Source organism: Polypterus senegalus, chromosome 2 (genome assembly GCF_016835505.1).
Source record: "Polypterus senegalus isolate Bchr_013 chromosome 2, ASM1683550v1, whole genome shotgun sequence".
Lineage (NCBI taxonomy): Eukaryota > Metazoa > Chordata > Cladistia > Polypteriformes > Polypteridae > Polypterus > Polypterus senegalus.
Window position 1 is genome coordinate 165,388,536 of NC_053155.1, and position 14,051 is coordinate 165,402,586.

Consider the following 14,051-nt stretch of genomic DNA (forward strand, 5'->3'; position numbering starts at 1 on the left):
TAATATATATATATATGTATGTGTGTATATGTAGATATGTATGTATATATGTTTATGTGTGTGTGTATATGTTTATATGTGTGTGTATATGTATATATGTAGATATGTATGTATGTATGTATATATGTTTGTGTGTGTGTGTATGTATATATGTATATATATGTAGATATATATATATATATATATATATAGATATATATATATATATATATATATATATATATATATATGTGGATGTATGTGTATATATGTGTGTATATATATTTGCTCTTCTGAGTCTCTCTCTTTTAGCGTTTTTCTGACGCTCATTTTCTTTTTCTTCAATCAATCTGTTTTTTTTTGTCTTTCAGCCTTTCTTTTGTTGATTTTTACTTGTTGAGCTGACCGTTCTTCCTGGAGATGTTACTTATATAGGATTTGATTGTGTGTTTCTTTTGTCCTACTTGACGTGTCCTTTTTTTTTTGGGTGGCATGTTGTTAGTAGATACTGTATGTCCGTAATATTTTCTCTTACAGTAATACTGGCTTGTATGTGGCTGTAATATGCGCCAGTGTATTGTGTGCCTTTAAATTTCTCTCGCAGTAATACTGGTTTGTATTTCTGTAAAATGCCTGTAATTTTCTCTGACAGTAATACTGGCTTTGATGTCCGTAATATGACTTTAATTTTCTGTCACAACAGTGGTCAATCAGCAGAGTGTCCCCAGCAACTGATGTGATGTGTGGCATGCAGTTGATAATCGTGACTGTGTCGTCTCCCCAGCAAGTATTTTAATCTGTGCTTGCGTGTAGCTGATTATTGTATGTGTGGCGTCTCCCCAGCAACGGATTTTATGTGTGCGGCCGCAACTACCTAATCAGCAATCTCCCTAGCAATGATGTCTTTTATTTGCTTATCATGCACTGCCGCGGCAAGGCCATTCACTGTGTGCCCAGCTTCGAGTGTGTGTGTGACCAAGGTGCTGTGCGCATGGGCGGAGCACGGTCTGCGATGTGTGTTGTGGCCCCGCGCATGCGCACTTCAGCAGAAGACACACACACACACACACACAGGGCTTTTATTAAAGAGGAGATATATATATATGCACAGTAGAGTGAATTCCCTGTCTATCTGTCTTTGTAGTAATAACAGTATTATTACCTTTTGTTTTCCCTTTCTGACTAGTATATAGTGCCTTTCCTATCTATCTTTTTTATGTAATGCCTTTCATGTCGGTCTATTTATCTACCTATCTAGTGGCTTTTCTGCCTGTATATTATTTACTGTATACCCTGTTTTTTTCTGATAGTTTTATGTCTCTTATGCAGTGCCTTCCGTATCTATCTGTTTGCCTAGTGATTTTCGCATCTTCATGTAATCTCACTATCTGCTTGCCTTCCTAAAGTATTTGTTGATTAATTAAAAGGCTGTACCATTTTTCATTTAGTAGTCCTTTCTCTGTCTGTCTTTTATACAGTGATCTTCCTGTTTATCTATATAGTAATAACAGTAATTGTATTTTTATATAGCAGCTTCCCTGTCTGCCTATCATACAGTGCCTTTCCTTTCTATCTATCTATAAATCTATCCCCTTAGCTGTTTTGTTATATATCTATTATACAGTGACTTCCCTGTTTATTCATATATCTAGTGACTTCTCTGCCTTTCTGTTTGTCTCTTTATTACGCAGTGCTCTGTCTGTCTGTGTGTTAGGTATCTTAAAAATAACAGTTATGACATTTGTTCATGTTAATTGTAGTCTCAATTGTTAAAAAATATTTTTAAAGGATCATCCCACACGAAAATATAACGATCTCATTAACTGACAGTGCATACTAATTCATAAATTTTATGTCCGTTCGAGGTTTAAAAGAAAAAAAAAAGTAAACACTTTCTCCCCAGCAGGGTTTCAAATTCGGGTCCTTGAGGCACTGCATGTCTGCTGTGCTCTGAGACAGCAAATCTTACCGCTACACCACGGAAGCTGTTGTATGGTTCTTGAACCTTTTGTGAAAGTGTTTATTTGATCTTTGGAAATCGGGCATCACAAATTCTATGGTTTATGCCATCATTTTGTTACATTTATCACTAAAATATGAAAAAGTTTCTGTTTTAACAATATGTTTACACAGATTACAGTAGAAATGGAACACATATGATATGCATGTGTTCCAAATAACTATCTATTATTTCCACTCTAAAACTCTAGCAGTTCACTCACTCCCAGATAATCAAACAAGGCGTAAGCTGGGAAAACTTAGTGAACGTTCTGCGATGGTTGGGGTTGGAATAGCCGGCTGCTTGCTGCTCGTATTAATCGGCACATTTAGAGGACAAAAGACCCTGGCGAAGAAGTAAGAACGGATTTAAGGTTGCCCAGATTTACGAGCTTTCTCGTAGGGTCTGAAAATTCTAGTGTTAATAAACTCCCAATACATTATAAGTTTCTGCAGATGAAAATTAGTAATAAAGCATTTAGTTATAAACTATCTGTTAAAGAACATATACATGATGTAATGATTATCAAAAGATATAAAACAAGGTTTTTGTGGTGAAATTACATTTAAATACCTTAAAATATAATAATGATTCTGAATTAATATAATTTACTTCACAGTACATATAAGACTAAATGTATTTTGGTATTTTAGAAATATTTCTGACATATTTCCAGTATTCAGGCTTAAAACAAGTATTCTTACACAGTTAAACAGGCTCACTGATACCATTTAATCCACAAATACATTGGGAAAACATGCAAATTACATGTAGAACTTGACCAGACTAGTAATCAAACCTAAGCTCCTGGTGCTTTGAGGCAGAAACATTAACTCTGCGCCATTGCTTTGCCCATCTGTGCTGGGCTTAATAAATTTTCGCCTAATTAAAGCTAAGTGTATACTTCTAACATTTGTTTGGTTCTTGTCACTTGATTGTACTCAACACACATGCTGAATCTCACTGCTGCTATCTGCTACTGGACAGTGGCAGCATATCTATGTGTGATGATGCAGGCTGCAGGTAGGCGATATCATTGCAAACTAATGTACTACATTCATGAAGTGGCATAATACATTTTTGAAATAACACCTAATTGTTTAGAGTGGTGGGTATAATATATAATTTGACCTATCATAGGTGTAAGTGTAAATGATAATGATTTTTACTCATGAGTTTATGGTGATTTATATCTAATTTTTATTGTGTATTTGTGTCAAATTTATGTTTTTCTTCTAGACTGCAAAGAAGTCTAAAAATATAATATATGCTCATCAGTGTTTCTTTTAGATAAATTTAAAATGTTAATTTAGGCATGAGACAGAAGTCATTTATGAAAAATGGGATAGGTTGGGAAACAGATGACAATACACTTAATAAAGTCGTTACTTGGTGTAAAGTGCTTTGACAGGTTATATCATAACTTAAATGTGTTTATTACGATGGCAGCAGAATTCAGAATATGTATTTGACCTCAGTTAAGCAAGCTAACATAAAGCATGTTAAGTGCTGTAAACCTGAATGAGCATCAGCTGTTCCAGAGATTTTGTATAACTTTTGGAAAGTGTTCTGTCGTGTTTTTGCAGCAATCTCAGTGCTATAACAAAATTTATTCTGTAAAATCTCTAATTTCAGGTGATTTTCCTTGATGACTCCTTATCCTCCTTTATACAAATACGTGGGTCAATACCACTGTTTTGGGAGCAACCTGGTATACAGGTAACAATTTATTTAAATCTAATTTTTTGAAGGTTCATGATGAACTGCTCTGAATTTCAAATATAGTGATGGTATAAAGTTTGATGAGCAAAGTATCTGTCTCTCTCTCTCTCTCTCTATTTATGACTTTTCCTAAAGTTACAAGCCCACTGTTGACTAACAGTCATTCTGTGTTTTGCTAAGTGACACCTGGTCCTTTAATGTTTTGATGTTCATACTAGGCTGCTGTTGGAAAATGCATGTTTGATTTAAAGATTCATATTGTTGCTGTGACTCTTTGAAAATATGCCCAAACACCAAAGGTATTAAAACACATTAGCATTTTAATAGGTGGTATTATAAATGATCTGTTTATACTTTTAATATTGAAATCCTACTTTTGCAAAATGTAACAGTTTACTAAAAATAAATGACAAACACATTTGGCTACATAATTAGAGCACTTTGTAGGTAATGTAAATAAACAAGCAATCCATCAACCAAACAATACAATTGCCCCTTTGGGTGTATCTATCCAGTATTTTTTCTTTTTTAACAGGTGAGGTGCTTGGGTTAGTTACCCACCAAAGTAACACCTGAATCAGTTCTTTTGTCACCTCCCACACTATTAATTCTTAATACCAATTGACCTTTGCCACCAATGAACTTCATACTCTGAACACATCTCTATGTTGACTAGAAAGGGCCATTAATGTTACCTAATATTGTCTAGGACATAACATCTCCCCTAGTTGGCTCCAAGATTTCCTTTCTACCCTGAACCCCTTTGTCCTGCTGATGGACAGGCCAAATCACACATTCCAGTGGTTAACAGAGTTTCTCCATAGACTACATAGTCACATTGTGGCTATTTTTGAGACTGGGGAAGCGCCCTGTCCTATGTGATTAAGTACTCTTGCATTGTCCCCTTTTAACCTCAAAATGTTTATTGTTGAGGTTACTAATACAGTCTTCTAGCAGCACACTAATCTGATAGACATAATGGTTCAGTTGCATTCTACTGTCTTGGGAAATCCATAATAGACTTATGTGGTGCCTTTCTTAATTATGAGTCATAACTTCCCTTCAACCTCCTCCATATTGTTTTATTGCACTATTTTAAACCACTCCTTTTCACCTTGAAGCCATTTAAAATTATTCTTCCTTTTGCAGGTAGCTTTTCTGTTCATGTCTGCCAATTTTCCTCAGAAATGTCAATGGTGAAGTAGTACTCCCAACAACCCTCCATGCACTCTGTGTATGATGGAAGTTATGCTGAATTAATTTCCTGATATAACTAAATAAATATACTATTAAGTAAATACTGTACATGCTTTGCCTGTTAACATGCAATTTTAGTAATGAATATAACTCAAACCACTTACACCTGAACTCCAGCAAAACCAAGGAGCAGGTGGTGGATTTTAGGAGACCCAGGCCCCTCCTGGACCCCGTGATCATCAGATGTGACAGTGTGCAAAGGGTACAGACCTATAAATACCTGGGAGTGCAGCTGAATGATAAATTGGACTGGACTGCCAATACTGATACTCTGTGCAAGAGAGGACTGAGACGACTATACTTCTTTAGAAGACTGGCGTATTTTTTCACCTATGAACCTTGCTACGTCCTGTTTTGTTCCAAAGAACACAGGTGCCTCTTCACCTAGCAACTACAGTCCTGTGGCCCTTAATGTTCCACATCATAAAAACCTTGGTGAGGCTGGTCTTGGACTATGAGTCCTCTTGTGAAAGACAACTTGATTGCTGCAGTTAAGGGGAAGGCTTAGGGATGTGAATTGTGGATGAGCCTGAATAACTGACAATCTGCCAGGAAGGCAACAGCTTATGAGGCAAAAAACTGTCTCTGATATTGATGTAAGCAACACTCAAGTACCACAGGGAATAGTCCTGCCTAGTTTTCTCTTCACCCTGTACACCTATATATAAACATTATGACATGTCACTTGTTGAAATGCATTTGATTCAAATATAAATTTATTTTCCATCTGTAAAAAATGAACAGTCAGATGTTTCAAATAACAAATGTGATAACTAATCCCAAACCGTGCATACTTGTAATAACCCTAGAAATCCCAACATCTCCAGCCAACCAACCCCCCACCAATCCCCCAAACCCACCAATCCCAAGATGGAAATAACATCATAAACAAATAAATTTTAACAAATCATAATCCCTGCTTTCCCTGGGGCTCTGGAGTTACACAAGTAGATGTATAAGGTTGACAGAGATACCTGACAGTAAAGTTGGAAAACTGAAAGAGAAAAGAAATGCTACATATAGGCTTTTAGTGCATCAGTAGCCAACCTCCACAGGTTGATAGATTTAGACGAAGCCTCCTTATTAAAAAATTTAATTTTTTAATTAAAAAAATGAAAAAAAGCCAGTGTTAAGCAGTCATCAATTCAGTGGATTTCCATCTTGTAGCAGTAATGATTTTGGCAGCTATAGTACCTACAGGAATGAAGAACACTCTCTTTTGATAATTGTTAAAGGAAAGGGAAGAATCATAAGGAAGTAGAAAGACTGAAGGAAGCAATTTAATATACAAGAAAGCAAATGGGCAACTGCATACTTGAAGTCAAAGACACTTGGACACTCCCAGAAAACATGAAGGAAAGTACCAGGGAGATCTAGAGTCCAGGAGTGACATAATGAATCTGATACTAAGCCCATTTTGTGTCGCTTTCAGGGATAAAGGAATGTTCTATGAATAATTTGAAGTTCTGAAAACTGATAATTTGGGTTTTTGGAAAACTAACGCATATTCTTAACACTAGAATCCCTAAAGCCTAGGAAGAAAGTCATAATGCCGGGCCACCTTAAATTCCTTTGCACCTCTTCGGCGGCATTTTTGTTTTGCATATGTGTCAATCAGCACAAGCAGTTTGCTATCCTATCCCTCACTGATGTTTCAGAAGTCAGACACAAAATTCTCAGAGCTCAAGTCTGTTTACCTGGGTATGAAGTGTCTGGAATTGTATAGGGTGAATAAATTATAAATTATTTGTAATACATACATTTCATGTGTGTTCTGTGTCTACAATGATCTGGGTAAATGTAGGATGATGGAGAATGTGAGGCAAGAAATGTTGAACACATAACTAAAGCAGAAACTTTTTTCATGTTATAGTAATAATAACAAAATGCTGATGTGAAGTGTATAATGTGTGAAGTCTGAAGTCCAAATATCAATTAAACATGTTCACAAAAGTTCTAGCAATACAAGTGCGCTTTTATTTAAGAATATAACTAAAAGAAATAGAAATTGTTCAATTTACATGTTGCTGTCAATGGGTAAAAACCCAAGCCCAAATATCAATCAGTGCAAACCTGAAATGTCTGCTTCGATGGTGTAGTGGTAAGAACTGCTGCCTCGTAATCAAGAGGTTTGTGGGTTCAAGTCCGGGTTCTCCCTGTTTGGAGTAGTGAGGTGCTATTGTTATTACTATGACAAAATAAAAACATACATTTGATTTAAGTCAGTAACACCTGGTGTAAATTTTTGCTAACTACAAAAGATGTTGCTGAAGGGATATAAGGAGATGCACAAATGCGGGTAAATCATGTCTTCTTGGTATCTTGTTGTCACTTGAATTTTTTGTTATTCAGTTTTATTCTTGAATACAATCACACTTGTTTCATTATACCTTTGTGAAAGTGTATATTTTACATTCCAATAACAACCTGAATTGCATCATATTTGTTTTTCCCTCCCTCACGCTCTCTCATACGGATGCACACATACATCCATGCATGAAAATGCTGTCATTTGAACATGAGTTGTCATTTGAACAGGTTTTTGTTTTCCAATCTTGCCCAGTCTCCATGTTATGGTGCATGATACTGAGAATGCAGACAGACTTCTTCTTTTTTGTCACATACACCATCAGCATGGCACTGCCAGACCCTAACACTAGCATGGAGAATTGCTTGCATACTGAAGTGACTTTAGCTGCAGGTGGAAATTCCCATCCCACTTTATTTATGGTGCTAAGTCGTGTTGTGATGCAGCAGTCTATTAGCCAGTGACATGAAGAAGTTGTCTGTTGTTGTGGTTCTGCTTTTGTGCAGAAACGGCTCCATAAGCTTTATGACCCCAAGTCTTTCTCCAGTGGGTCGACTGCGATCTTTTCCTAAGTAAGGAGTGGCATTGCACATGTGCTTTGTCTCCCAATCTGCAGCAATCCAAATCTTTATGCCAAATTGGTCAGGCTTGATTGAGATGTATTGCAAGAAAGGACAACGGACCTTGGTTGGAAACAGTTGCTTATCAACGGTAATATGCTGCTCTGGGTTGTAACTCAAAACACAGTTCTCAACAAAATGTTGACAGATGTCAGCAAATCTGTTGGTTTTCATGCGTTCTGCATGGATATCTTTGTTGTCAAAGTGCAAATGCCTCATGATAGTGTGATAGCGGTCACAGGGCATCGTATCTTTGATTGCCAGTATAACAAATAGTTCTGACCAGGCATCAACCACAGGAATAACTGTGGTCATTGCTGCTCTTGTGAAAAGGATAGAGATAAATGGCATCAACTCAGAGGGAAAGGCAAGTTCATTGTACCACATGAACGAGACTGAGAGAATAAAACTGAATAAAAAAATAAAGCCAACTTTTACAAATGGCAAAAATTTACACCGGGTGCTACAGACTCAAATCAAACGTATGTTTTTATTATGTAATAGTAATAATAATAACAGCTAACTACTCAAAATAGGGAAATCTCACTGGCTCAAATCTGCAACCTCTTGATTATGAGGCAGTAGTTCTTACCTCTGCACCAGCCAAGCAAACATTTTCACTTTGTGTCGATTTGATTGACATTTTTACACATTGACAGCAATATGATTTCTTTTTCTTTGGTTATATTCTTGAATAAAAATGCCCTTGTTTTGTTATACCTTTTGTGAAAGTGTTTATTTTATATTTGTACTTTACTTTTCACACATTACACTTCTTGTCAGCATGTTGGGAAAGAAAGTCACAGAGGTGAGATTGCGTTGGTTTTGGACATGTGCAGAGGAGAGATGTTGAATATAATGGGAGAAAGATACTGAGGATAGAGCTGTCAGGGAAGAGGAAAAGAGGAAGGCCTAAGCAAAGCTTTATGGATGTGGTGAGAGATGACATGCAGGTGATGGATGTAACAGAACAAGATGCTGAGGACAGAAATATATGGAAGAAGGTGATCCGCTTTGGCAGCCCCTAACGGGAGCAGCCGAAAGAAAACGACTATAATATGAAAAGGAAGGAAGAAAGAGAAGGTAATGAAGGTAAAGAAAGTGATTGTTAAGGGATGTTAGCTAGGGGGCTGAAGTGGCAGATGATGATGTCATCAGGCTGAGTCAGCACCGGCTTGCTTTGGAGTGTATTATTATAGCAGTTCATAACATGGCCAGCTTTGATCTGAGTGCTCGACTACTGTCATTATTAACTTGAGAAACAGCGATCACAATCGAAACGAAGAAGGAAAGTGTGCGGAAATATGAGAGTGGCGTTTGTGACCGATCTCGCTAATATGTACAGCATGTCGAAATCCACCATCTCGACAATTTTACAAAGAAAAGATTTGCATAAGGAGGCTCCTTCTAAACAATAACCACATTCCGTTTCATTCTCCTCCTCATCCCTTCCAGCAGCCCAAAGATGTCAAATTAAATGGTGAGTACAGTATGAAATTGTTGTTTCTGGTAGGCTAGGCACTTTTTATAAATTTTTGGTTAGTACATTAGAAAAATTATTGGTGTTTTGGTAAATTATGCACATTATACAACCCTTTTTTATTATGAAAAGGTTAAGTAAGTGTTGCTGTGGGAGGTTCGGAGTTCATTATGGGTATTTCCATTATTTCTTATGGAAAAAATAGTCTTGACGTACAACCAACTTGAGTTACAACCAGCCCTCGCGAACGAATTGAGTTCGTAAGTCAAGGGTCCACTGTACCACAGCTTAAGGAGAGGAATACAGTATTTTAATCATGTTAATAAAGCCATTTCCAAAATCCATGCAATGTAGGTCTGACCATAGATATTCCTGTTTAGCCAGACAAAAGCTTTCTCAGCATCTAAAGAAAGCAGTGCCGCAGGAGATTCTAAATTAAGAGCAGATTCAATGAAATGGAACAATCTGTGCACGTTATCTGAAGACAAGTAATCCCGTTTGATCAGGATGGACTAACTTTTAAGTAACCTGTGCAAGGCGATTAGCTACAATTTTAGCTAGTAATTTAATATCTATATTGATAAGGGAGAGGGGTCTATAATTCTGACATACCTTAGGGTCCTTATTCTGTTTACGCAGTAATTACTGCCATGTTCAAGCTAGGACAAAGCTGACAGCAGTTAATGGATGAATGATAAATTTGAAGGGACGCTTTAGATAATTCATCCCAAAAAGCTAAAATTAGTTCTGATGGCAACCCGTGAATTCCAGGTGTTCATGGCAGATAGTGCTAGATTTAACTCATTAAGAGAAACTGGGGCATCCAGTAAGGAGGCCTCTTGTTCTGAAGTGCTAGGAATATTAAGGTTAGATAAAAAACGCTTCATTTCTTAATGGGATAAGGTGTTATTTGAGACTAATTAAGAGTGATAGGAACAGAATTCTGAGTTCATTTCTTTACGACAATATGTAATATTCCCTCTACTTGTCTTAATGGAAACAATTGTCACAAATGACTCAGGTTTGCATAAATGTAGGGCCAGATAATGTCCAGGGCAAGCTGTTGTTGAATAAAGTTTTGTTCTAGTTCTATTCAACTGAAATTCATCAATTGGTATTCCATATTAAACACTCTTTGTGTGTGTTTTTTTATCCTCATTTATGTACCTGAGTTAACTAGTAATATTTTTCTTTCTTCTTTACTGGGAAAATTAGTAAGTAAATGCTAATTTCTGTAAACAAGACTTTCAGCTCCTATATTGTTTACTAATCTCTATTTGCTTTTTCAAAGCAGATTGCCAAAGTACTGCAGTCTAACACATTGCCTGATAACACAATCCCTTTCTTCTGTTTCAAGAAAAACCCTGTAGTGTCATGGCAAATTCACCCTTCACTAGCTTCGACCTGTGCCACTAAATTGTTGTGTACAGTATAAACCTGTTTTATAACCATCTGTATCCTCTGTTAACCAACACTTTTGAAGACTTATGTTATGTTACCTCATCTCATTCAATCTTTTTTTTTTATAGTTCTAGATGAGATCTCACAATTACATTATAAACCTAGAAAAAGGTCTCTATTGACTTATGTTCAATGTTGTATAATATGTACAGTAGCATATCCTTTCTAGCCTTGTATGTGAAGAGGAATGGATCAGCTGTTTTTTCAGATATTTATTGTTTTTTTTCTTTCAGCAATGCCAGAAATTAATGAGACATTTTGGTTAAGCTTTACTTTGATTTTTCAGACCGTTTTCTGTTGATTGGGGGATCACAACTATTCTGTTTATAAAGGCCTTAACAAGTATTTACCCTCTGCTTTTTTTTAACATTTAATTTTGTTGCATCACTGAGCCATGATTTATTTAACAGATCTTTATTTGCCACTTGTCATCATAAAGTATTATATAATGTCTTAAGTGTAGAAATGAATGCTTTTCTAAACTACTAAAAAATAAATAAATAGACTCCTGAGACACCTCTGTTTTTTTTGGTACTTTGATATTTCAGTTCTCACATTATATAATTACATTAAATAGTTTAACTTTCTGTCTTTAAAATATCTACTTACATAAACCTCTGTCTGTGACATATTGTATCTACCAAAGTCTGAATACTGTCCATGTCCAGCTGTAGTTATTTATTTATTTATTTTTTATGATTTGTATCTCTCTAATATAAAAAAATGGTATTTGTTTCAGATAATTTTTTGATAAAGTATCCTGGTAAAATTGAAATCTTGTCTCTTTTGATTTGACAAAAAATATATATTAGTATTGCTGATTGACCTGTTCTTTTTCTAAATCTTTTTTATATATTACTGGTTGGTGCTGTGAAATGTGTTAATATTTTAGACTTTTTCTGATTTAAATGTTGAACAGTTACACATTGAAAAACAATCTCAATTGTGTTTAAAAATAAAAAAAAAAAAAAATCTGTTCTTTAAGGTTGGTTCACATCGAGTGAGAATGTCCAGAGGATTTGAAGCAAATGCACCAGCTTTTGACAGGTAACTTAAACATTAGCATGTATGGCTACAATCTTGGAAGTGCACTCTTCTACTGAATTTTGTATATAACCATAAAGCATTTGGGAGGGTTTAAAAATAAAATCAGATGTGAAACTCGAAAGGACATGAATCTAAGAAGTACTGCCAGTTGTGATAATATTCCATCATCAAATAACACTAGTATTGCTATTAGGAACACACATGAAGCCTAAAGAAAAAACCCAAGAAATTGTGTTTGGAATAGTTAAATCTTTTTAAAACATTATTTACTTAGAGCATATAAAAAAACCGTGAAATCCCTCAACATATAACTGAGAAGACCTACTAAAGATTGGAATTCTATGTAGTGAGATAGATTTTAGCAAGGAATTCCAACAAGAACACATTTCAAATAAGATTGTACGCGCAGTGGGTGTCCGTGGATTATGATACTGGTCCTGAGACGCAGGAGATGGTACATAGAAAGGAAGCAGAAACGGGGCTGCAAGGCTGGTGTACAGACCATGCTAAAGAATGTTCCTCACAAGCTCGTGCTGCCTAGTATTTACATTTCTAATGCCAGATCACTCGCAATAAAATGGAAGAATTGGAGCTAAACATTTCGGCATAGAAATCAGTCTTGGTAATAACTGAGACTTGGCTACATACAGGGATCCCTGACAAAGCCTGTGCTAGAGAGCCACACAGTCCAAAAGTTTTACATGAAGTGTATAATGTGTGAAAACTGAAGTCCAAATATCAAATAAGCACTTTTACAAAAAGTACAAGTATAACAAAACATGCACTTTTATTCAAGACTAACCGAAGAAAAAGAAATCGGATTAGTGTACTTCATTGTCCACGACTGCTTTGGTGGTACAGCGGTAAGAACTGCTGACTCATAATCAAGAGGTTGTGGGTTTGATCCTTGCCACGTCCCAAAATAAATGTTTTGAGTAGTGAGCTGCTGTTATTGTTACTATTATACAATAAAAACTTGCATTTGATTTGTGTCTGTAACAGCCAGTGTAAATGTATGGTACTTGTAAAGGTTAGCGTTTTTTTTTTTGTTAATTCAGTTTTATTCACGGTCACATTCACGCTCCCCCTTATCTGACACTGCTGTTTTCAAATAAAGACTGGCTATAATAAAGGTGAACTCTGATTAGGATGAGGGTTACATCGGAGAACAGAAGTCCTCCCCACAAGAAACGTCCACTCACATATAAGAACAATGCAGCTGCACCAGGTGTTGGGGCGAAAGATGGCACTGTTTGGATACAGCAAGAGGTTGGGCATCATTCTGCTAGTCAGTCTGCCCCACACCTGTCCTTCAACAAAACAGCATGACTTACAGAGCACACCAAGGTATCGTGCAAAGTCCAGTTTGTGATTATGTTTTGTGATGGTTTTTATATAAAAACATTTATATGTTACTTTTATAAAAGCCAGATCAAATGTTATTTACCTTAATTTATTTACTTATCTTCCTACAGCATAAAGTCACAAGTAGCCTGCGTGCTTTCTCTGTTTGTGAGCATGCCCGTGTTGATCAAAGTACATGTGTACTGAAGTGACTTTAGCTTCAGGTGGAAGCTTCTGTCACACCCTACACAACTATTGTTACGGTTCTGCCTTTGTCCAGGAACTGTTTCATAAGCTTTATGACCTTAGTCTTGGAAAATCTTTCTCCTGTTTGGTGGCTGGGATCTTTTCCTCAATGAGATCAAACACAGTTAACACTAGAATTTCTGAAGCCTACGAAAAAACTTGTAATCCCGGGACACCTTAAATCATTTCGCACCTCTCTTCATCAACGTCTTTTTTTTTTTTTTTTGCAAATGTGTCGATCAGCGCAAGCATCCAGCAGGCTGCTATCCCATCCCAAAGGGCAAAAAAGGTCTCCCAGCTTTTCATATGTTTCATTTCATATGTGTTCTTTGTTTATGATAATGTTTAGTGTAGGATAGAAGGAAATGTGAGGCAAGAAATGCTGAACACATATCTAAAACAAATAAACACGTGCTTTTATTGAATAATATAACCAAAGTGTAAAAAATCATTCAATTTACATGTTGCTGTCAATGAGTTGCAAACCCAAGCTCAAATGCCAATCGACAGAAAGTTGATATGTATTCTTAGATGGTGCAGTGGTAAGAACTGCTGCTTTATAACCAAAAGGTTCCAGGTTTGAGTCCG

General features: G+C 36.2%; 1 protein-coding gene across 1 annotated transcript in view; it reads left to right on the top strand.

Moving 5' to 3' along the window:
- Positions 1-14,051, top strand: part of synj1 (synaptojanin 1) — a 488,307-nt gene that overhangs the window by 65,070 nt on the left and 409,186 nt on the right. Inside the window, exons 5-6 of the mRNA XM_039746285.1 lie at positions 3,614-3,697; positions 11,812-11,873. Of these exons, the coding sequence (XP_039602219.1) occupies positions 3,614-3,697; positions 11,812-11,873 (146 nt within the window). The remainder of the gene's footprint in view (positions 1-3,613; positions 3,698-11,811; positions 11,874-14,051) is intronic.